This window comes from Xiphophorus couchianus, chromosome 22 (genome assembly GCF_001444195.1).
Source record: "Xiphophorus couchianus chromosome 22, X_couchianus-1.0, whole genome shotgun sequence".
In the NCBI taxonomy this organism is placed as follows: Eukaryota; Metazoa; Chordata; class Actinopteri; order Cyprinodontiformes; family Poeciliidae; genus Xiphophorus; species Xiphophorus couchianus.
This window is the reverse complement of record NC_040249.1, coordinates 21339030-21364381: the sequence shown is the minus strand read 5'-3', so window position 1 is coordinate 21364381 and position 25352 is coordinate 21339030. Positions and strand designations below refer to the sequence as shown.

General features: G+C 37.2%; 1 protein-coding gene across 3 annotated transcripts in view; it reads left to right on the top strand.

The window, feature by feature from the left end:
* Positions 1-25352, top strand: part of stk32c (serine/threonine kinase 32C) — a 101511-nt gene that overhangs the window by 51395 nt on the left and 24764 nt on the right. For all 3 annotated transcript variants that reach the window (XR_003594054.1, XR_003594056.1, XM_028006416.1), the window contains exons 3-4: positions 6570-6721; positions 22552-22725. Coding sequence is in view for 1 of the 3 variants with exons in the window: in XM_028006416.1 (XP_027862217.1) it covers positions 6570-6721; positions 22552-22725 (326 nt within the window). In the remaining 2 variants the exon portion in view is untranslated. The remainder of the gene's footprint in view (positions 1-6569; positions 6722-22551; positions 22726-25352) is intronic.

The window sequence follows — 25352 nt, the reverse complement described above, 5'->3', positions numbered from 1 at the left end:
ATTAATAAAAAGTCACATATAACATCATACATTAGCGCAAATATCATAAAAACTCCTTACAAACATTTCTAAATTATACCACAAAATCTGCAATTTTGAGGGGAAAAACCACAAAAACAATCACAAAATTCTGGATGGACTAATCAGTGATTAATTAATTTTAACAAACACTTGTTGAATGCTGAAACAAACATCTATTTATTGGCATTTTAATGACTTTTATCAATACATTCCAGCACAACCGTCCCTTTAAAAACATTCAGATTAATGTTTCTGATAATACATTGTTGATACGCTGTTTCCTTTCACCATATAATGGCGCAAATTGGAATTACAAAAATTAATTTGCTAAATGGAAACATGCCAGTTTGGACAAAAATAGGATAAATATGCAAACCGCTTGTCATATTTGCACAATCATGTGACTGTGGGCTTTCCATAAAGGTATTTTCCAGGTGGGTTTTCAGACTTCCTGAGTTTCAGCATTACCAGCTTTTCTTTGGTGTGGACTACTCAAGCTTAAAGTGCTATTTTCTTGCCACAAAATGCCAACATGTGAATATGTTTTGTGAATCAAATTGATCTCCTCTAGGGAAAACAAATCAAATGTGACAAAATAGTCTTAATTATGTCACTTCAGCCCAAATCGTTTCATATAAATCATCATGATTATCTCAGATACTTGCTGTCAGATTGGAGATTCGCTTTATTAATGATTTTATGGGCTAAAATGTTTTATGCTGCAATAAATAATAAGTGTAGAGCCATAGGGAGCCTGAATGTCAAGTATTTAATTAACTAAGAGTTATTGCAGTGGAGGTAGTTTGCATGTTGCTTATAGTGATAGTGAAATCACAATGTTGTGCAGCCGCATATCAGATAATTAATTAGTCATTAGAAATAGTGACACTTATTATTATTATTTGATAAATGCTTTTTCATTTGGTTATCTAATTATGCGTTTGCACTTGGTTTCCATCACAAGCTGTTTATCTGATGTCAGGGAAGGAAAACATTTTATAGTTTGTTTCTTTGAATCTGTTTCAGTTTTGTTTTTAATAAAATGTAGATTTTTTTGTGATTTTTAAAAATGCTCCCTGTTTTGTTACAGATCTGTTATAACAAAATGATTCTGCACAGAAATGAATCAGTGTGTCACCGTTTTATGACCACAGATGTATTTTTTTATGTTGTTTTTGTGTTATTCTGTGGTTTTATCTTGTCCAGTGGACGCCACTGTGACTCCTGGCCGGACAGCCTGTGCTGGCTGGAGATTGCTAAATCCAGAGCTTGATCTGGTCAACGTGCCGAGACGCAGAGCCAGCTGGTGAATGGAGCTGGCTTCAGGCTTCCTGTCTGACAACAAACACAACTGTGTCTCTGAGCAGCATCCAGGGACAGCCTCAACAAATTCAAACTGTAGCATTTTTGTAGGTAATTTAAAAAAAAATAACTTTGGTAGATTTTAGGATTCATCTCTTCTCTGCGGCTCTGTACTTTTCTCACATCGGAGCGATCTTTTGAGTCTTCCATTGCAGCTGACTTGAGCTGAAAATATCTACATTCATATGCAAATAGCTCTCCAAACTTTCCGCCTCACCGCTTTCGCCTCTAAATCATTACAGTTTTCAGCTCTTTACAAAACTGCTCTGATGCATTGAAATTGCTAATATCCTCCATGAATAAATGAATAAATCCTTGTTTTCATCGTTTTACTCTGCTGACCGATTCATGAGGATTACTCATAATGGGAGCCTAGTGGGAGATAAATCAATGGGAAATATCTGCAAGGCTGCAAAAGACTTTCACTTGAGATTACTAGAATGGAAGAAGTTTTAGTATCCCAGGTGTGAAGAATGTGAAGAAACATTTTAAAATTCCCAATTCCGTTTTGTAGAAAAACATTTTCTGCTTATTGTATTACACTGGGTTTCAGATGAAGTTGTCAATGGTTTTTCAACTAAATTAGGACTATTTTGCATCACAGAATAAAAAAAAATGACATCAATTTTTCTCAATCAATTAGCGAAATCCAACCTTCTGTCTAAATTTATTACATTTTTGTGACATTATCAGTTCATTTCCGTTAATATTTCTCATTCAGAAAAGGGGAAACAAAAAGTTTTCTTACAGAGGGTGTTAATTCATTAAATGTTGCAAACTTGGATTTCTGTAAATTGAATAATAAACACTTGTAAGGGTAAGTACATGTAAACTGAACATGACGTCTTAAACCGACCCATATGTGAGAACAAGTCAAGCATTTTGATGCTCATGTTGCATCCATAGTTCAGAAAGTTGACCTGATTTTTGGATTCAGCTCTTCAAAATTACCCTAAAACAGTTGAAAAAACCCCAGACAAGTTTTTGGCTGTTGACCAATGTAATTAATAGTTTCCATGACAACCCACAAACAACATCCTCCATATGGTAAAGATGTGTTAACTGCCTCAAATAAATCTTTTATTCCAGTTGCTGAAAACACCTGTTTATGAATTATATTTTTTATTACATTATCACATAGTAATCACTTAATTTTCCACGAGGTATAATGATAATGTGCTACTCTTCAAACATAGGAAACACACAAGAACATGTCACTTATATAAAGTAGTTCTGTGTTAAACATCTTTCCTTCTTTGATGGCTAAAATAAAATATCTATTTGCCTTTCCTCATGGCAACAGATACGTGCTATATGTATGTGAACTGGTTATGTAGTAGGCATGCCAGCAAGTTTGTTTTCCTGTTCTACCATCACAAACGTAAACGTAATGATTTAGAAATACTGTTTGGAAACCTCATTTATCACCTGTCCTCTGAAAGATCCTGAGGTTGAAGCGAAAGCAGTGGCGTTTGAAATAAATTTGCGAGGCCTGAGAGACTTCATAAAGTGACAGAAGTGGAGAAATCTGAACCTAAAGATCCAAACTGAGCAAATTTGGCAAGGCACCAAGACAGACGTGAACTCTGTGCTTCAGGGGAAACTGAGCACAGTTTTGTAGATAATGAGTAACCTTCCAGTTGACATTCAAATAATGTCCATCTTGCAAAAACACAAAATCTTACCAAGGATTTTTGGTGTAGTTTCTAATGCAAATAAGTTAGTACACTTTGAAAAGACAAAACTGAATTACAAGTAACTTTTCAGCAAGATACTAGAAGAGCTTAGTAGTAGAGAGAATAATGCATGCACAATGTAGAGAGAGGAATCACAATTTGATCCCCCCATCTTTGGCATGTTTTACCTTTAAATCAGCAAAGTAAAATGCTTTTCTCAGAATGTCACTAGCCGACTCTCCGGTTGCTGACAAAAAGTCCAACGTAGAAAAAGGAAATGAGATACACGGGTCAAAATGCCTTTTCTGAAAATAGTATATAAAACAATTTTCTTCTCTTTGAGAAAAGGCTAAAGGACAGTTTACACTACAAAAACACAAAATCTTGTTTTAGGTGTCTTTTTTCCAGTGCGAATATCTTGTATACTTGAACTAGACAAACTAACTCCCAAGTACCTTCAATAATTACTTAATATTGATGAAAAAGTGCATGTTCCCCCAGCAGATTATTTCACTTATAAGACATGAAAATGTCTTATAAGTGAAATAATCTTCCAATGGGATATGAACTTTTTCATCAATATTACGGAATTATTTACTTAAAAAAAATAAACTCTATCCTGCTGAAAAGTTGCTTGTAAGTTAGTTTTTTCTTATTTCAAGTGTATTAAGACATTTCCACTAAAAACTAAACCAACAATACTTGGTAAGTTTTTGTGTTTTTGCACTGTAGACACAATACGTAAGCACATACAGAATTGCAACTTGTATCATGATTTTTATGAAATCCATTAGGTCAGGCTCCAATATTCATTTCAAATGAATGTTCACTTTCCTCTGGCCAATTTTGTAATTACGAAAGACAGAAAATGACAAAGTAAAATAATTTTTTTTGCAGTTTGCCTTTTAAAATCTGTCAAATGTCTGTTTGGAGTAGTTAGTGTCTGTTATGCCTTAGCTTTAGTCCCTACCTTAAAACGAGGTTTGTGTTCAGCAGCGTCTTAGGTTTTGTTTTTGTCAGGATTTGAAGAGTCCTGAATATTTCAGTGCTTTCCTCTCTTTTTGTGAAGGTTTCTCTTTAACAATCTCAGCATGCAGAGAGAAATCCAATCAACTAAAACAATCAATTCAATTAAGCCTGACTCTGCCGTCATGGTGACATTCAGAAACTAATTTTTAAAAGTCCTTGCTGTGGAGATGCTCTCCTGAAAAAACCCAAACAAACTTATTTCTCACAGCCAAAGTAGCTGTTTCCATAAAAACTAAAACCTTGCAGCGTTCTCTTAATCTCATTTTCCTAGTTGTGTTTTTGTTTTCCCTCTGGCTCTGGGAAGCGTTTTACTGACTAGATTAAAGGTGGAGTCTTTATTTACAACTCAAATTAAGCCTTTAAGTCCTTCGGGGTTTATTCTTCAACGCACCATTAAAATTCCCATGAAACTGCAATTTGACAACTGCAAATATTTGTTTTCTGTCACTCGAAACGGTGCAGAGCATCTCTCTCTATTTCCCCTGGCATGAGCATAATCTAGAAAAAATTTACTTCATCTCTTCTGGTTCAGAAATGCTTTCAAGTTCTAGGAAAAAGAACGGCTGTAACTCTAGACCAGTGGTATCCAAATATTTGGCAAAACTTGCAAATTTCAACTACTGCTGCGCCACAAAATGAATTAAAAAAAGAAAAATGAAAAAACGAGTTCATTGTGACATTTCAGAAATTGATTTTAGTTTTACATGCTCAAAAATAAGCAAAGATTCCCATCAGCCATATTTAGTCTGGTTTAATCCAACTCCAGTCCGTTTGATTAGAAAGTCCGGTTCATTTGGGGAGGTGTGAACGCATAATCAAACTCTGGCCCACCTACAAACCTCTGTCTCGGTTTGGTTGAAGTGAACTCTGGTGCGGTTTGACTGCATACTCCAAATGGACCAGAGACTGCTCCAAAAGCAGGAAGTGGACTATAGCACAGGGCATTCTGGGTAAATCCAACCAAAACAATCACGTGTAACTTGTGCTAGTGGGTCTTTTACCAAAGACTAAAACAGAAATTCTGCACCCACCAAAATCAGACGCCACTCCATTTTTGTTTACATTTCCTGAAGAAGGAAGTTGTATTCAGAGGTTTTAATGTTGTTTTCTTCAGTGGTTTTTGGTGCAGCACTACCACAGGTGAGGAGGGGAACGGGTTTTTCAAAGGGTTTGAACTGGTTGAACTGCAGCAGCTGAAAATGTAACACATGTTGCAATTTTGGTCCCCAATCAAACAGAGTCTACCGGACTATCAGGTGTGGGGCGATTAACTTCACATTGTTTGGAAATTACCTGACAACTCTTCCCACTTTGATCATGGTGTTATCATCTTGATTATATAAGAAAATTATGGATTTTTGTGAGGAACAAATCATCTCTATATCCTGATGAATAAAAAGCAAGAATCAAAACAGTTTTCAGTAAGCGTTCTAGGACGCTAGAACGCTTAGAACGTGTTAGAATAAGTGTTCTAAGAATGTAAAATGCACTGGCCATCCTGTATTTGGATATCAAGTCTCTTGCTCACATACTGCTGTTCCCCAAAGTGGCCCGTTAGCTTGTGCTAATTAGCATTTATCGGTCTTTCTGTTTTTTGTGTTGCCCCTTCCATGTGTTTACCAGCAGGACAGGTAGCAAGACGTGAATTCAAGGAATGAGGGGAGATTGACAAACAGGCCTGAAGACTGCAGTCATTATGTGTGCAGGGCAGCGCTGGCAGCGGTCACATGACCAGCGTAATGGCTGCCTCCAGTGCTGTTACTGTAATGAGTTTCATCCCTCTGGAGTCTCGTCCTGCAGTTGACCTATCACAGACACTTCCTGACAAAAACAACACAACCGGGATGAATAAATGATGAGGCGATTTGTTTGGAGGCGCCGCTTTGGAAACCCGTGTTCAGGAAGAGAGCCGAGCCAGGCAGCGTTTCCTAGGAGACCGCATGTTACCTCATCCATCCGTTCATCCATCCATCCATCCATCCATCCACCTCCAGTAAGAGAGGAAATACTATTTATGGAGTTGTTTTTGCGAGAGGATTCTTGGCACCTCTTTGGGTCAAACTGACCTGACACTTTCTCTTCCCTTGCGTGCGAAGCACAAAAAGTTTAACCAAATATGACTTGGGAAGGATGGTGTTTGGACAGATAAGAACAACAATTCTGAAATGGAGCAAATGTTGAGGTCAAGAGGTCCCGAATATTTTCAAGGAAGTTCAACACACACTCAGTCTAGGGGCTGCCAGAATCCTTATGTAAGTCAAGGGCAGTATTGCTATTGGCCGAAACTTTCCAACTCACATCAGTAAAGATGAGATTATATAAAAAAGGTGATGTTAAGAATACGGGGAGTGAATGATGTTGTCTTATTTGTGTCTTTAAACCAATAAAACCTGTTTATGTTCTTCTAACTTGTTTATTCTTCTTGTCTTTTTCTCGTCTCTCCATCCCTCCTTCTCCCCTCTCTGTTTGTGCTTCCTGCAGGTATGCATTGTGCAAAAGAGGGACACAGAGAAGATGTACGCCATGAAGTACATGAACAAACAGCAGTGCATAGAGAGAGATGAGGTCCGAAACGTCTTTAGAGAGCTTGAGATCCTACAGGAAATTGAACATGTATTTTTAGTAAATCTCTGGTGACTATCCAATGTTTTTACACTTTCAGTGTGGTGTGCTGTCGCTTGCTTTATCTGTCTGTGCGTTTTCTGCAGTGCATGCTCCTCCCCTGATCTGCTTTCTGTGGGGTTTGCGCTCGTTGTGTCGCACGCATGCATTTCTTTAATCAAGTTTTATTTTCTCCAGAAACCAACCGCTATTAAGTTGAGAAACAATTTACACAGAGGAGATATTTTTATGCATATTAGTTTAGACTCTGAGCCCATGAAGCACATATTTGATAATTACCACACTTTGAAATGACCTTACTACTCCCTGGAGCCTGATATGTGGGTGAACGGAGGCTGACTTCATTATTCAACGCTCTCGTTCTCAGGCGGGACTCATTTCCAAATGTAATTGTGAAGCTGGCATTCGCTGCGTATTAGACAAAGCACTGTACCCCTCTGTAATTGGGAGAATAGTTGCATGTTTCAGAGCAATGGCTGTCAGTAAATTTTGTATCTGACACATCCTGTGAAGATTATAAGCAAACCAAACAAATTAATGTTTTGGACTTGCAGCCTGGTAAAGTTCTGATTTAAGTTTGATCTATTGGATGTTTTCCCTGTTAGAGATTCTCCTCTGCTTGGAGAAACTGAGGGCGTTTTAATGAGCATACAGTAGTGGCTCTGTGTATATTTTTTTATATAATTCCCTGTAGGAGTTTGTGGCTGCCAGAACCTTCTGTGTTCTAGTTTTCAATGTGCCGGGCTGCTCCACTCTCCCTCTCATATTCTGCATCCAGCACTATTTTGAGTGCCCATTAGCGACAAACACACTGTCTTTGCAGCTATGTGGGAATTAGAAGTTTCACACCTCCTCTCCCTGCTCATGAGACTCTCCAAAAAGTTGCTGTCCATCTCACTGGGGGAACAGCGGCCGCGTCTCGGCTTCCCTCCCACCACAGTCGCAGTGGTGCCGTGCTCAGCAGTTTGTTTTCCCTTTAGCTGGTACCTTTTAGCGCTTGGCAGTGCAGCCAGAAAAAGACATTTTATCTCTGGATTTGTACACAGGCTGGCAGCACACAGTCAGTATTTCCTATGTTTATTGGCTTCAGTGGTGAAATAGTGGCAGAAATATCAATGCGGTTTAAAAAAATTTATAACCTAATTTTCTAATTATACTGTACTTAAACAGAATGGTTCACAAAAAAAAACACAAGAGGGTTTGATTTGCAAAAGAAAACCAATGGTGGAAGACATTCGTTTGCTTTAAGGCACCTTTTATGGCCATTTAACTGTAAATTCATGCAATGTTTTTACGTCAGATTCATGTTGGATTAAATATGTGCATTTGAAGAAAGCAGTGTTGGACACAACTCCGCTAATGCGCTAATAGCAGAGCTAATTTTTCCTTTAGCACTTTAGCCAACTTTGAAAACATTTAGCAAATTTAGTTTAATTTTTTCTGTGTCAAAGTTTTGGTTATCAAATTTGTCAAATAGTTAGATTTTGATGTTCATGCTCTTATTTTGAAGACACCCTTCTGTTTCCTCTCCTCGTGTTATTTCTTGTTTTTCCCTTCACTAACTTTATTTCAAACAAGAAACTGTAACAAAAGAAAACACAAACAGATCAATACAATATCTAAAGTAAATTGCAATGTCAAAATTAAATTGGGTTTTAGTCTCTCCACAGCAGATGTAATTTAATTTGAATTTAGCCAATGTTAGCATAGTGGTTTAGCGTTAGCAAAATTAATGTTTATGAGTAGCGCAACAAATGTTTTAGTTAGTGGTGGAAAGCAGTTATTTATATGAGTAAAAAAGGACTAAGGACCATTTTTGTCAATATTTGTCATTAAATCAGGCTAAATGTTTCCTATTTTAGGTCATATTAACAAAATTATTTTTATTTTCCTGTTTCTTGAACAATGAGAGATAAACATTTGACTTTCCTGGAGCCTAGCTTTTGTGAGGAAAATTTGACCTTCAAGTCTGGTCCAGGCTCTCTTAAAAAATGTAGAAAGCAATTATTCTTTAAAAGGTGAAGGTCAAGACCTTCCTGTTGCTAAATAACAAAACCTGAGAGGATCCATTTCTGTTTTTGTCTTTTTTGCTCATCTTCTAAAATAGATGTTCAGCATCTTACCAAAGAAAGATACTTCCATTAAATGTTCAACCTATTTAAATTTTCTGATCAAATTGGGCCAACGGGCCGAAAAAGACTGAGGAAGACAGCGGTGTGGGTGGTGAAAAGTGATGAAGCTGATGCTGAGTGTCAGCTGGAAGGAAGTAGATGTTGGCGGAGGGGAAGAAGGTTGGTTGACTGAGCGGAGTGGGCGGCGTAAAGAAAAAGCCTGAGACAATGACCGACTTTCGGTGGAGAAGAGAAGCAGCGTTATCCTACGGAGCAAGAAAATAAAAGAGTGAAATGAAAATTACGTTAAGTTGAAAAGGGTGGCTTGGATTGACTGAATGGGTTGAAAAACAATTAAATAAGCAAACAACAGAGGTACTGTGAAAAGGAAAAAAAAACTTTTCTAAGATAATCAGGTTGTTTAAGTCGATGGTTGCATGTTTTTTTCTCTTTCAACACCAGCATGACTCTGTTGCAGCAGGACTTTTCTCTATAAGCTGATTGTGATGTTTTTATCTTATATATGACCATTGAAGAATGGAAAATTAAGAAATCATGGAGGTTTTACTAAGTTTTTTTTTTCTAGTTTTTAGTGCAAATATCTTTGTCCACTTGAAATAAGACAAAAGTAACCTAGGAGTAACATTTCTGCAGCTTGTTTTAAGTTAATAACTCCTTAATAATGATAAAAGTATTAGTTACACTGGCAGATTATGGGAAAAATGTCTTGTTATAAGTGAATTTATCTGCAAATGTAACTAGTACATTTTTTAAAATCAATATTAAGGAATTATTTACTTAATACAAGCTCTTATATCTTGCTGAAAAGTTACTTGTAAGTTACTTTTTTATTCAAAGTTTTCAAAGATATTTCCACTAGAAACTAAACCAAAAACACTTGATAGAATTTTGTGTTTTTGCAGTGTAATTGACCCACAATACCATAATTCCCCCCTAGAGGGCGCACTGTTCATGACTGTCAATTTTAGATCTTTTTTCATATAACGCACCGTACTATTCAGCGCATAAAGCGAAACAAAACAATCATCAGTCAAAGCACAGTACGTTTTACTCCGCGACGCTCCTGACTACGGTAGCCGTAATGTAACGTAACTAAAACATCTTAACAGAGCGCCGTGAGCCACACAAAATCACTTCGAAGCAAGTGAGCACAACCAGAATCAATCCGTATTAATTCAGAGGTGGAGGTTTAATCCAGAACAATATATAAAGCGCACTGTTGTTTTTTGATAAAATTATAGGCTTTAAACTGCGCCTTATAGTCCAGAAAATACGGTATTTGCTAGAAAAAAGCATCTTCCCCCCCCAACTGTGTGTCAAAGCGTCAGTGATGCAGAAGAATATGGCGGCTTGTCAAAATGGTGTTTCTTCTTTTCCGCCGCGCCGTGAGTGAGGGGTGAAACCAGCTGTGTTGTGGTTTTGGGCCACAGCTGTTCAGCCTCCGATAGAGAGAGGCTTCGCCGGTGTGTAAGACGTCAGAGAGGAAAAACAGGACTTAACTGACCTGCTGGGAGGAAAACGGGTCTGGATCTGGTTCTGCCTCAGCAAGATGGTGAACGAACAGCTAATTGTAACAGAGGAAATTAAGATTATCTCCAGTTTATAAGAGATTACGTAATGATTCTTCTGGTGGTAGAAGGAGATTTGACATTAAAATTATTTGTCATTTCTGACCTGTCCATCCATCCGTCCGTCCGTCCATCCATCCATCCATCCATCCATCCATCCGGCCATCCATCTTTTGGTTTGTCCATCCAACAATCTGATCACCCATCCTTCCATCAATCAATCAATCAATCATCCATCCATCCATTAGAGTTTATCTTTCATGTTTTGTTCTTAAAACACATCAGTGTCTCTGACGTCTCATTCTGGAAAAGGCTGTGATTTTTTCCTTCCCTTTGTTTGTAGGATCGTCTCTGAGCGTAATGCTACCAGCCTTGTTATTTGTGCATCACATTGACTGTCTGCTCCATTTAGCTGATGCTTGAGACATGCATCCCAGCAAGGCAGGTAATGAGATGGGACTGATGAGAATGCTGCTTCCTGCTCCTATTGTCTCTCTTACTGTATAACAACCAGGAAAATAATTGGTTCACTGCGTGGGCATGCAGTGTGTGTGTTCCTCCATACCCAGGGAGATCTGACAGTTGCCTTATCCATTTGGCTCCTCACACAGAACATTACGATTTCTGGCACTTGGCATTTGGGCTTTCAGTTCATTATTAATGGATGTGCAACAGACCAGCTGGGGTTTTTGGGAACTGCCAATTCTCAAAAAGCAAACAATAAAAAAAAAAAAAAAAGCATCTCTTGAGAAAACGGCAGCTTTGATAAAGCATCACAGGAGTGCTTTTATTGATACGGTGCCACGAGGGAGCCAGAGAGGCAAATACACAAACTGCTGTCAGTCGAGGTAATGATTCCCGCAATAACAGGGAATAACGGGTCGGGAAGGGGGGATCGGGAACCAAAGCAGAGAGATGCACGATAGTCTGGAGGAAGCATTTGGCCTTGATTTGTTTTGTCGACAAAGAAATGTGCAGACTAAGAGGATTTGTAAGATATCCCACAGCTCATACCTGCACACACTGTGTCTGGAAATGGGCTCCTGCTTTTATTGAGTCATCCCGAGTTCTGCTGCTGTGCTTGTGAAGAGGCGGCTTCAGAAGAAAACGTTTGGATGGAGCCTCGTGAAAGCCCAGTCTGAATCCCATCAGCGGGGCCAAGGCTGCCTCCAGCCCGCGCTAAGTCCGCAGACCGCCATAATTGCTGCGGCCGTTCCTGAACTTCACAGAAACCTTGTGTAGGAGTTGAGGGTGCGGCGAATGGATTACTTCAGGGGAGGAAAAAAAAATTAATCATCACCTGCTGCACACCAAATCCTCACAAATCCCTGAAAGGATTTGCAACACATGAGGAGACACTGATTCCTTCTTCTGCTTTATAATGTGTGAAAACCTTAAGAGCAGAGGTCACTTCTTTCATCTTTATCGTTAGAAAACAGCTATGGTGCATAAAAACATTGACGAAAGATGATCCGTTTCTGTACTTGTATTTAAAAATATTAAATTAATGTTGGGCTTTTGTTTGACACAAAATATCATTAATGGTAATAGTTTCATTTATTTATTACTTCGCTCCTTGTGTAGTAAGAGATTGTTGTGCTACGCTTCATCTTAAGGCTGAACTTTCTTCATAATTCAGCAACAAGGAAATTCAAAATGCTTTACACCATTAAAACATTTTATTATGGTGAAAAAAAGAGTAAATTTCCACCAAAAAGCTAAAAAAAAATTTAGATTAATCTCAGAAATTTTCTAGAAAAAACAAGGACATTTATTACAAAACACAAAACCTTCCCAAGTATTTCTGGTCTAGTTTCTAGAGCAAATATCTCAGTACACTTGAAATAAGAAGAAAAACTAACGTACAAGTGACTTTTTAGCAGGATATAGAGACTTGTTTTAAGTAAATAATTCCTTATTATTGATGAAAAAGTACTACTTCCATTGGCAGATTATTTTACTTATAAGAACATTTTTCCTATAAGTTAATTTATCTGCCCAATAGAACCAGAACCTTTTCATCAATAATAAGGAATTATTTACTTAAAACAAGTCTCTGTATCTTGCTAAAAAGTCACTTGTAAGTTAGTTATGTGATATTTTTACGTGTACTAAAATATCTGCGCTAGAAACTAGACCAGAAATAGTTGGTAAGACTTTGTGTCGAGGTTTAAAAGTTGAAAATTTCCCACTCAAGACAGAGCAGATTCACAAAAAGAAACAGAAGAACTGAACCAACAATACGCCTTGTCTTAGTGAAAAGTTAACAGCAGAAGTGGGAGGAAGTTCAATTTTCGCAGCATTTTTCTCAGCTGATGCTTGAGTTGAGAAACACTGAAGTATATGTCCAGAAAACATCACTTTTAAACTGCATCTCTGCCAAAAACCTATAAAGCAGGGGCTTCATTTTGAACTGTTCTTAAAGGGCCGGTTGAGAAAACACATTCAACTGTTCAAATATCAATAAAAAGGCGTTTGTTTCTTCAAATTAAATAATCAGTGTCTCCAGGATATTGTGATTGTTTTTGTGTTTTTGTGCAATCAAAATCACAGATTTTGTGGTGCTAATTTAGAAATATTTGTAAGGATTTTTTTGCTAAATTCACATTTTGGTAAATGCGACTTTTTATTAATCACCGTATTGATTACGGACTGTAGCATCAAGTAAGGCTGAGGCAGTAAAATCTGCTTTTTTACTGCCTCTTTTCAGTAAAATCAGAAAAGATGTGGGGATTTGCTGATGCAATGTGAATTTTGAGTAATTGTAAAAAACTGGGGGGACTTATTGATCTAACTTGGAGTCTAGATGGCCACATAAAAAGCTACGGCGGGCAAGATTTGGGCCCCGGACCTTGAGTTTGAAAGGTCAAACAAGGTTCGACGGAGTATTGGGCCTTCGGCAGTCCCTCCCCCTCTGCAGCAGATTCAGAAAACCAGGGCGGCTGATGGTGAGGATGGATGTGCTCCATCCTGTTCCTATTAAAATATTGATTTCAGGCCTGGAAGAGGCGAAGCCTGCGAAGAATGTGGAACAGCTGAGTCAGCGGTTTCACCGAGGCCCGTAATTGGCTGTGGGGATGGTCACAGGAGATATTTACAGCAGATTGAGACGGAAGATGATCGCAGGTGGCAGGAAACCAGGAGTAATGGAGAACGAGCTTCAGGACATGTTTGGTCACACAGATAATAATAATATTTGTTTTTAGAAGCTTTTTTCTGAGTGTCCAGGGACATACAGTATTTGCTGACTTTCCTTGAAAATGGAAGCAACGTCAACTAGAAAATTGTTTCGGTTTTAACTTGGAATTTGAATTTTATCAAGTTGATTTAACAAGAGACAATTTGTCAAAACATTGTTTTTAAGCCTCATTAATCATGAATTGTGAGTCGTTTCAACGTGATGCACCAATTTAAGTCAAATAATTATTTCACAATATGCAACAAAACTGTCTTCTAGTTGAACAAAAACACATTTCTGTTTTATTTTCACTCACAAGTTTTAAGTTTAAATTATTTCAACTTAAAATCATTATCAAGTTATTTTAACTTGATAATGATTTTAAGTTGAAATAATTTAAACTTAAAGTTTTTTGGTGTCTGGAAAATGATACATTTTAAAAACCTCCTGATTGCTAAGTCACATTGTACAGGTGCAGCGTTGTTGATTCTGCATTGTGTCTTGTGGGAAATAACAACCAAGACAACTGCTGATGTGACGGCACTTTTAATGCTCCTGCATTCAAATAGCAGAAAATAGTAGTCAAAAACAGGCCTTTTCTCATCACGGTGCCTGTTTAACCATGAACAATATTATTTTCAGCACATGGATGTAGCATTTTCATTAGCAATGTTTCATGTAGCATAAGAGCAGCTAAATAGCTGCTAACACAGTTCTATCACCCTTTAACAAAGTTTAGGTGCTCCACAGCACATTACGAGAACAGTAATCAAACTATCACTTATTATGCTTAAAATACACTTATTGAACACAGAAAACAAAACTTCATATCATTCAGTTTGAATAACAATAACAATTTTGAAACAGAAAGTTATCCGCTGTTTTGCAATGGATCTGTCGTCTTTTCAAAATAAAAGCTGTAAGGGCTCATATGATTTCCTACCGGAATAGCTTCTCACTTGACAATCTAGTGTAATAACATCACACTGCTACACAGGCACTGCACCGTTACCTAGAAACCCAAGAAGAGCTCCAGCACATTTGGTCAGCTGGTTCTACTGCTGTACAACGGCTGCTGGAAAGGACAAGTGTTTTGTTGTTGACTAACCGTCCAGAAACCACTGGCTGCACTCTCGTTGGTTGTGCAGAAGGCTCCACTTCTGCTTTTCAAAAATGTACGGTTGTGAAATTGCACATCTATTTTCATGTGTGAGTGTAGACGTTGAGTTGGGGGTTGTTGGGTGTGTGATCAGGAGTAGATTATTTGAATTTAAAGTGACAGAGTCCTAAAACAGCTCATTCTGGAAGAAAATAGACAGAACTGAGCAGACTAACATTTAATTATCTAAGAATAATTCTGTGCAGAAAATACAATGAACATGTTTTTCTATCCTAACCTGTTCAAGGAAGCTTAATAGGTCACCTTTAAGTTCTAACATGAAGATCCTCGTTAGCTCAACTTACTACTGCAAGTTTATATTTCACAATCTCACAAATTTAAGTTTACAACTAAAGAGTAAATGTCAGTAGACACAACTAAAGGCAGCTCAAATGTTTTATAGTGCACAGTACATATTAGCAATTGCAAGGTTTAAGCAGAAGTAGAAATATGAAGGCGATAAGAAAAGGTAGCGAGGAGCAACGTTATGAATTACCTTGAACATACGGGAGAAATTTGAATTGTTTTCTGAATCTGGTGACAAGAATACCAACAAGAGTAGATGTGGAGTGCAGGGAAAGGCAGAGATAAAGACCATTAATAATGTTTATCATGAGCCGTGAAATCCATGAAATGTGCATCACCCATCCGCAGTCATGGCAAATTTTGACCTTGTGTGAGATTCTTCTTGGCTCTCTAACAAAATCAGCAGAACACCCTAATGAAATAACGTACTGCACCGAGTCGCCTGGTATCGGCGCCACTGGGCACAAGCCTTGGCAGTGAGAGCTGCTAGCGAATGCCACCAGGCAGAGCACGGCCCATATGCACATCAGACGGCGTTGATGGATCGCTGGGGGAATGCCTTCTGCCTTTCTGTGTAGCCGGGTTGCGAGGTCGCCATGCAGATGTCATGTACAGATGTCAACAACCTGATTTAGAGGCAGACTGAAGGTTTTAATTACAAACAGCATTATGAAGAAGACAGTGGACACAACCAGGAGAAAGGTGGGGTGAAGTTTAGAGCAAAATTAGGTTCAGGGCTGAAATGATTAATCGTGATTAATCAAATATTGAAATAATCGTCAACTAGTTCAATAATTGACTAATCGTTAACCGGAGAAAATAGACGCAGAATAAGGCGAATTGGTCAATCTCTCAATGGACTTCCAGTTAAAAATACTGTAAAGTATAAAGTGTAAACACAACATTTTACAGATTTGTATTTGTGACAAATGTTTCAATTCTAAATGTTTTGATGTTTATTCTAGTTAAAAGGACATGTGAAAATAATGATTATTTTAGCAATCAATTAATTTGTCAATTATTTTGATGATTGATCGAATTAAAATGGCACATTCTACAGATTTTTCAATAGAAATACATTAAAAGATTCAAATAATCCAATTAATTTTTAAATAGGAAAATAAATATTTTATTGCCTAAAATGCAGTAAGATAAAATTATTTTAGTAAATCTTAACCAAGTGAAGCTGAAATCGCCACTTGAAGATTTTTTGTTAAAATCTATTTGCAGACAAAGGAGGTTTTTTTCTTAAATGGAAAAATGTATATATATTTTACAGTTTGGACTTAATTACTGCTCTGAATACGTTGCTTTTTTTATAAAATGGTATTCTTTTGAGTCAGTTTACTCCAGTTAACGATTAACCAATTGCTAAATTAGTTGACAATTGTTTCAATAATCGAATAATCACCATTTCACCATTTGTCCGATTAATCTATTGCGTCATTGGTAGAGTACTGTATTTGGGTGACGCCAGCAGTTTCCCTCTGGATCTGGACTAACTCTGATCATTTGTTGATTGGGGAGGAAAAGCTCCTTCTGTCCACAGATAATAAAAGAATAGCTTGGATGCAGTTTGACACAAACACACAGTTTCCTCCCATTTTTTGATAGTTGCTCGTTCCAGCTTTTCTCCCGATGCTTGATTTGACCCAACTTGTCTTATTTGGTAGTTTTGGGATTGTTCCTGCTATGCAGCAGAAGAGTTTTAACGAGGATACTTTGTCTACTTTGTCCTGTTCTTTCGCGGTGACGCCCCTCTCCATGCTCCTTTCAAACCGGGACATTTTGTAGGACGCTACTTAAAGTTTCACTTTGTGAAATCAGGTCGGTGTTTTAAGGTGACTCTGGAGCTTCACAGAGAAGAGGCAGCGCTCAGTCATATCTGGAGGAATCCTCAGAGGACAAGGCAGGCGTCTCGTGATTGAGTCATGCAGCCAGGCCTGAGCTTTATATAGGCCACTGAAACTTTGCAGACTGCCCAAGCCAACAGAACCACAAGCTTTAGTCTCTCTTCGGCTTTTTTCTTCAAAACTGTTTCTCTTCTTTCTTTGTCCTCCTATTTCCCTCTCTGCCTCCCAGAACTCATTTGTCATTGTGGCCTGATTATTTCAGCCTCTGTCTTGTGTTGCTCCTCTCTTTGTGGCTGTTCCAGCTTAGTCCTGGACCGGACTTTCCGCTCGGTCTCTGGGCAGGTAACCTGACCACTGAGGCGTTCATTCATATTCGTTTGTGCTCATTATGAAGCCCCATTCTGTGTAAATCTGTTTCTTTCCAAATATCTACAGGTTCCAGCTTCTACAGAGGGAGACAGCCATGGAAGACAGTTTATTTTTTTTGTTTTGTAAACTGTTTCTGTGCGGATTTGGCCTGGTTGAAAGACACTGCACACTGCAAAAACACAAAATTTTACCAAATATTTTTGTTTAGTTTGTGTTGTAAATCACTTGAAATAAGACAAAACTCACTTGCAAGTAACTTTTCAGCAAGATATAGGAGCTTGTTTTAAGTAAATAATTCCTTAAAATACTAGCTCCACTAGAGTTCACTAGTACGTCTCTTTTAAATCGAGGATTTATTGACTTAAAATAAACTCCTATATCTTACTGAAAAGTTACTTGTAAGTTTGTTTTGTTTTAAGATATTTTGTGGTTTTGCAGTCAACCTCTCATGTATACTAAATCCAAGTATTTTTTTTATCTAGTTTCTAGTGCAAATATTTAGATGACAAGTAACTTTTCAGGAAGATACAGGAGCTTGTTTTACGTCAATAACTCCTTAATATTGATTTTAAAAAAGTACAAATTCCTCTGGCAGATTATTTTACTTTTAACAAGACGATCATCTGTAATTTTTAAGGAATTATTGATTTTAAAAAAGCTCCTATAGTCACTGGTAAGTTAGTGTTTTCTAATTTCAAGTCTACTAAGATATTTGCAGTACAAACCATAAATACTTTGTGAGACTTTATGTTTTTGCAGTGTAATCTGCCCTTTAGCCTGCTCCCAATCAGAGCAACACTGAAGTAAGCGTCTTTATATACTATTTTCAGAAAAAGCCTCTTCATCCACACATCCCACATTTTTCTAAGTTCGACATTCTCAGAACCGACACATTTTAGGAGTTTCATTGTGCTAATTTGAAGGTAAAATATGCCAAAGATGGGGGGATTAAATTGTGCTTCCTCTCTCTACTTTTCCACTGGAAGAGCCCTGAAAGTGTCACTGCTTGTCATCGCCGGCTCTTTTATATGCTCCAGTTGTTGGCCGTTATTCGACATCTCCCTGTCACCTCAGACGCAGCGAGGGAGGAAGTGACAGCCGCAGAGAGAGAGAGAGAGACGCCGCAGTCTGCAGGCCGGGAAGCTCGTTTTTAGCGAGGGGTTCGTCTCAGAGGGAGCTCGTCTGTCAGCAGGACGGCGGGAAGCAGAGTCTGACAATGAGGTGTTAAAAAGGCGGCAAACAGCGTCCCGCGGCCGGCTGAACACTGAAGCCGATCTCTGAAAGGTCAGGTCAGGTGGAATAACTGGCTGATGTAGGCGAGCCATTTCCTCCTGACAGCACGCGGCAGCAGGACGGAAAATGAAGTTTTGCAAACCAACTTCTGCCAATTATATAGTAAATCTCATGAGGGTATATTAGGGCCAATAGATAGAAAAAAGGAGTAAATTTCCCCTAAAAATTTTCTAGAAATAATCAATGAAATTTCCATGTTTGAAACATTGAAAATTTGCTCAATTAATCTCACAATTCAGAAGTTTTTTTTCTGGAAAATTTCTGAGATGAGTCTCAACATTAGTCTCATGTTTTTATTTTTTTTTTACATTTTTTTTTAGCAAATTTTCAACTTTTTAAATTCTGAAATGTCCTTGGATTTTTCTGAAAGTTTTCTGAGATAAATCTAAACAATTGTTAGTATTTTCTAGCAAATTTGCAAAATGTTTAAATGTAAATTTTGAGATTCATCTCAGAAATTATATAGGAAAAAGGCCCGGAAATTTCTGAGTATCAAAAGTTTAAAATTTGTGAGAAAAAGAAGTCAGAAATTTTGAGATTGATCTCAGGAATTAAAAAACAAACACGAACGTTTCAAAAGTCAAAAATTTTGGAAATTGTCTAAAGTTTTCAAATTCAGAAATGTCCTTGTTTTTTCTAGAAATTTTATGAGATTAATCTGAAAGTGTTTGAGTTTAGCAGTTGTTTTTACTTTTCAAACTCAGAAATGTCCTTGCTTCTTTTCTTGAAAATTTCTGAGATTACCCTCAAAATCATTTGGTGGAAATTTACTCCATTTGTTTTTTTCTATCTATAATACACTGCCCTGTATTTTACTGCAGGTGGATAAAATCGGTACTGTGAAATTATTCTGTTTTCTTCCCTCCTGAAGCCAAAAAATAATTTTCTGCTTTGCTCCGCTGCAAACATCCACCCCTTTGGCTGGAAATCACGGCTAAATATGAGCAATCAGAATGCCCTTGTGTGCGTTCATGGCCAGACTTGAAGATATAGAGGAAACCTGCTGCTATAAATAGAAGTAATATCACCGTAGTAGAAGAGCTTTGATGAGAAAATAAGGAACTGGCTCGCTCTCAATCACACAAAGCCCAGTTTGATAAAAGAAATCACAGAGGCTCGGATTGTTTTTCCACCTGGGGGATATTAAGTTATTAATCTGTCTTTATCCGACTTGGCTGAGTAATCAGCATCTGTTCTACTTTAATTGTTCCCTTTTTTGGTTTGATGTTTCGTTCGGAGTGAATCTACGTAGTCACTGAGCGGGCTGCATTTTAATTTGACTTGCATGATTTGTAAGTCTGACTGACAAAAACTGTTCAGAGAGCTTTAAATTGGTCTCCAGGTGAGCACGGGTTCAGAAGTAGATTCTATATAAATTTAAAAAGATGAAGTTTATGGCGCCAGTGGACAGGGAGTCTGGCTAATGAACAAAAACTGAGAGCTGAGTCCGTACAAAAGCAGCCTGGTAAATGGAAGATCTCACTTCTGCTTTCAGAAACTCTTGGACAATTAAAATACTTTTTTATGTGGGACAAAGTTGTTGATTTAAAAGTACTCTCAAGGCAATAAAATAAATTTAAAAACCCTAACGTTAAGCAAATAAGTCTTTTTGTGTTGTAGTAAAGTTGATGTTATGTTGTACGCCCAAAACGTATCTAAAAACAGCCCCATAAAGACGTTTATTGGCAATAGGTTAATGTTTTCTGGTGTCTGGAAAATTACATGTTTCAAAAAGCAGGCATTGCCTGTCACCTAGCAACCCTAGAAGCCCAGCCCGCCGCCTAGCAACCTCAGCAGAGGTCCGCCCATCACCTAGTAACCCCAGATTTTTTAAAAAACAAATAACATTAATGTACAGAGGATCTTTAACACGACGACAAATATTAAAATAAAGAATAACCACAGACATTGACAATGTTGGTGTTGTGGTCTTGCAATCTTCAATAAATAAAGTAAAAAAACCAAAAGTTAAATATAAACATAAATTGGTCAAATTTATGTTTTTCTCTATATTATTTTCTTAACAAACAAAGTGTCAAAATTACATTCAGTTACATAATATCAACCCCAAGATGACCCCTAGGATGTTTGGTCAGCTGGTTTTTCTGCTATTTTCACGTGCAAGTGTAAATGCTGATCATGTTTTGTAAAGCTCAGAAACATATCCTTACATAATAGGTCACCTTTGAAAAGGATTTTGTACATTTACTGTGTTGAAAACGACATTTAGTTTAAAAAAATTATTTTGGCTCGATTGAGCAAATTTTTTCTTGTTGCAAGAACAAGATTTGGGTCACTTTTTTTTCGAAGCGTTTGCTTTGGGAATAATTTCATAAATTAGATGAGAGCTAATCTTGATGCAGCTAAAAGTTTCTGGATATACGTAAATCTACTGATTATAAAACCTTGGTTAAAAAAAGATGAGTACTTTGTGTTGTAACATTTTCCCTTACAATAAAATTGTTGGTAATAATTTAGCCTGATTCCCAATAAAAAAATCTCCATCTGCCTCAAATTTGCATCATTCTTTAATCGCATTTGATGGCCGCACAAAATCAGTCTAAGTGCCACAAAAGGCCCCCTGCGCCGCACTTTGGACACCCCAACTCTAGGAAGCAAAACTTCTGTTCATAACTAGCATGTAACAATAGATAGATGGATGTGTTTAGTATGATTTCAAGCCTGCCAGTAGGATTTTATACAGTTTAACAAAAGGCCAAAGAACACAATAAGCTAATGTTTTAAATAGTTTGTGTCTTTGTCTGTTACATTGTGTATCTGGATACACATAAAAAAAGAATAAACACTGCAACTGAGATTTGACTGTGGAAAAATGAAGGCCAGATAAAGATCACCGGCTGCAGGAATAGCCACGGTCTCCAGCATGGTATGTTATTGTTGCGTTGACAAAAGAAACAGCGTTGCTCTAAACCGCAGCCAAGAACGATGCAAACACAGAATCAATCACTGAAACAAGGAAACAATTGCTTCAGACTTGGCTCTGGGGTTATTGATGAACAGCAGAAATGTCTCGACAGCTTGAATGATGCATGGTGTACAGCATAAAACTCTGTGTAAAGCAAACTTGCTTTCACCTTCCGCTGTGATGGAACAGCAAATATTTCCAGAAAAGACCCACACAACATGGAGGGAGGTTTTTCTTTGCCCAGATGAAGATTTTTTAAAGCTTCAATCTGGCTGAGTGAAATATAAATGTCAAATAGTGACTAGTTTATGCCTAATTCCACTTAGTAAGATAAACAACTGTAGTTACGCTGATGATAGTTAACTATTAAAAGAGGATATCTGTGTATGGGACATTTAGCCTCTAGTATTTATTTCAGACAAGAGAAAAACAACAGAAATAAATAATCAAAAAGTTTGGATAATTTTTTAAATTATTATTTGGTGTTGGAGTTCTCCTAATATTATGATTTCATTCTGGTAATATTAGGACTTTATTGTCGTATTACTTTGACTTTGTCATTTGACTTTATTCTTTTAACATTATGTCTATAGACATATAGAATAAAATCATTTTTTTAGAAACACAACATTTTCTAGTTTTTTCTAGTTTCTAGCACACTTGAAAAATGATAAAACTAAATTATTAAAAAATGTTCAGCAAGATATAAACAATAATTCCATAATATTAATGAAAAAGTGCTATGTTTACTATAAGATAGTATTTTACTTATAACATAGGAAAAATGTCTTGTTCTAATGAAATAATCTGCCAATGGAACGAGTATTTTAATCAGTATTAAGGAATTATTGTTTATGTCTTGCTAAAAAGTTACTTGTACTAAGATCAATTACTTGGTTGCGTTTTTGCTTTCTAACCCATCAGGATGCTTGTTAAAAGCTTTAAATGTGTGTCCTGCATGCAGGCCCTGCTTTCCGTTTGGTGTGTTTGTGCTTCTGCTGGAGCGCCATGTGCGTTCCCTTCGCCCCCCGTCACTGAGCGGTGTGTTTGCTCCCAGGTACTCCTTCCAGGATGAGGAGGACATGTTCATGGTGGTCGACCTCCTGCTTGGAGGAGACCTGCGCTACCACCTGCAGCAGAACGTCCAGTTCGGCGAAGACGCCGTCAAGCTCTACCTGTGTGAGATGACTCTGGCCCTGGACTACCTGCGGAGCCAGCACATCATCCACAGGTGCAGACTCATATTTTATCTGTTGTTTTGGTTTTCTTCAGGATTTCTGTTTCTTGAAAAGGCATGGTTTATATTAGCAGTTAAATTTTAATGACTCTTTAATGACGTTTTAGTTTATTTTGGCAGTTTTTGCAGCCTTGTGTAACAAAAACGGAAAACTTAACTTAAATGAGCAACTTTAAGTTAAAGCAAAAGTTGTGACTTATTCGTGCATCTGCCTGACAACAGCAAGATGTATATTATATCTTTTGTTTTCAGGGTACGCACAATGACTGCAGCTAACAATTACTTTATTAATCTATTATTCTGATGATTAATTGATTAATCAAATTAAAAAATGGCACATTTTGCATTCATTCAACCAACTAAACCTTTTTACACAATATAAAGTACATTAAAAGATGCAAATAATTACATTTTTTTTAAAATAAGAAAACAAACCAATACATAATTTTTGTTATTAATAACTGGACAACAAACGGAGACATTTTTACTAAATTTGACCCAGGATAAGCTAAAAATGAAACTTGATCAATTCTGAATAGGGGATATTTGCAAACAAAGAAGGTTTTTCTCATCTTAAATAAAAAATGCATATAATTTTTGTACCATTTTGGCTTAATTACTGCTTTGAGTGCTATTTTTAGAGTCTGTAAACTCCAGTTAACAATTAATCAGTTACTAAATTAGTTGACTTTTATTTCAATAATCGATTAATCACAATTAAAATGATTAATTGTTTTGGTTTTTACCTAATATCCTCAGTATTTACAGATAGAAGTGTCCAATTATAACTTAAAACTAAGTTAAGTTGTTAAATCATTTCAAGGGAGCAGAAACTGCAGATCCATAAAGAAATACTTCAAAAGAAACAGTCAAGGTTACATCTGGCAGCTTTAGCATTCAAGAGGCTTTGTGTCATTGTATTCAGCATCAGCAGCTTGCACTAACATGATTGATGTTCCACCTTGCTTTGCTCCTCCGTCTTCTGCTGAAACAGGATGGATTACATTTTAAGACTGAGTGCAGATGGAGTAAAATCTGTTCTTCCTGTAGTTAGTTTATCTGAACCATGAAGTCTTCTTTCTGAGCCATGCTGCAGACATTTTTATAACAGAAAAATTTCATATTTGGATGTTCGCACCTTCATCCAGTCTGAGCTCACTTCCTGTTACATGTCACTACTGTTTCCTGTTGTGTGTTTTTGCATAACTTCAGTAGTTTATTTCAGGTAGAGCATACGCATCCTTCTATCTACTGTTATTTTTGTTCGTAAATTTTTGGTTGGACAATTACTCCCTCTGGTTTTGCAGGCTGTGCAGATAGTAGGCTTTCTGCTCCCACTTTTTAAAAAACTTTTGCAACAGTTGCGAAGATGCGTAACCATGACAACAGGGTATTGTTTCTGTTACTACTGGGATGATTAGCGTCTCAAAAGCTCAAATAATACCTAAAAGTTCAAACCATCTCTTAGCAGGCAAGGCTCTGATCTCCGAGTCCGTCTCAGAGATTTAGAAAGCAGCAGCAAAAGCAAACGAGATTAGTGCTAATCAGCTAGTACTGATTAGCACTAGCTAATCAGCAACTGATTGTATCACTCAAACATGTTTTTGTGAAATATTCTCTCTGCTGTCTGGAAATTGAACTGTTAGCGTCTAATGGTGGCCATGAAACTGTCAAACAACAACAGTCTTCAGTCAGAGGCCTCCCCAGATTTGTTGCAAGACTGACTGCTACTGGTAATCCCTCCTTTATTTGCCTTCAGTCATATTGTAAGAGCAACGAATCAAAAGAACATTTTTCCAGAAGATCTGAGTAGCTCTTCCTTTTTTTTAATCTTATTTTTTAAATCCTTTAAAACCACTCTTAAAAAATATGTAAAATGTTCTTTCTTTTTTTTTTTTTACTCGTTTTGGAAATGTAGATGGGAATATTATGTTTCTGTCATATGTTAGTAAAATCAAAGCTGAAGTACAGTGACAAAGTATCTTCACTAACAGATTTGTTCTGGTTTTCATTTGTATCACCTTTGTGTCATACAATCAAACTATTTTTAATTTTGTCACCTTTAAAAATAACGAACAAAGTCATTTTTTGCCAAATGTGACTTTGGCAACAAATAAAATAACGCTCTTGCAAAAAAAACACTTTTTGGCAAAAATAACTTAGGAAGGCGACGACATGCAGTTTTCAAATTCACATTTTATTTATTAAAGGAGTGACGCTATTCAGATCAACATGATAAATTAAAAGCCATTTGAGATTATATTCATATAGTTGTGGGAAAGTGTTTCTATAATAAAGAGCGCAGAGAAGAGAAACAGATTATATCGAGGCTTTTCAGAATATAAAACCATATTTAGTTACTGAATGAGTTTCTCTGAACGGTCATGTGGGTCATGGCCAGAATGTGGGGTTCTACTTTCCTAAATGAATAACGGAGATTCTTTTTTGTAAATGCGGCCATGTATCATCTTTAATAAGTTCAGCCTCCACTATTTAGTTTATTCTGCCCAGAAATGCTGAGCGCAGCAACACAGCCAATGCGTCTGCAGTTTGGTGAGCGAAAGAGCAGAGATCCCAGCAGACTGCTGAGTTAGTGCCACAGATGGCTGAAACGTTGGTTG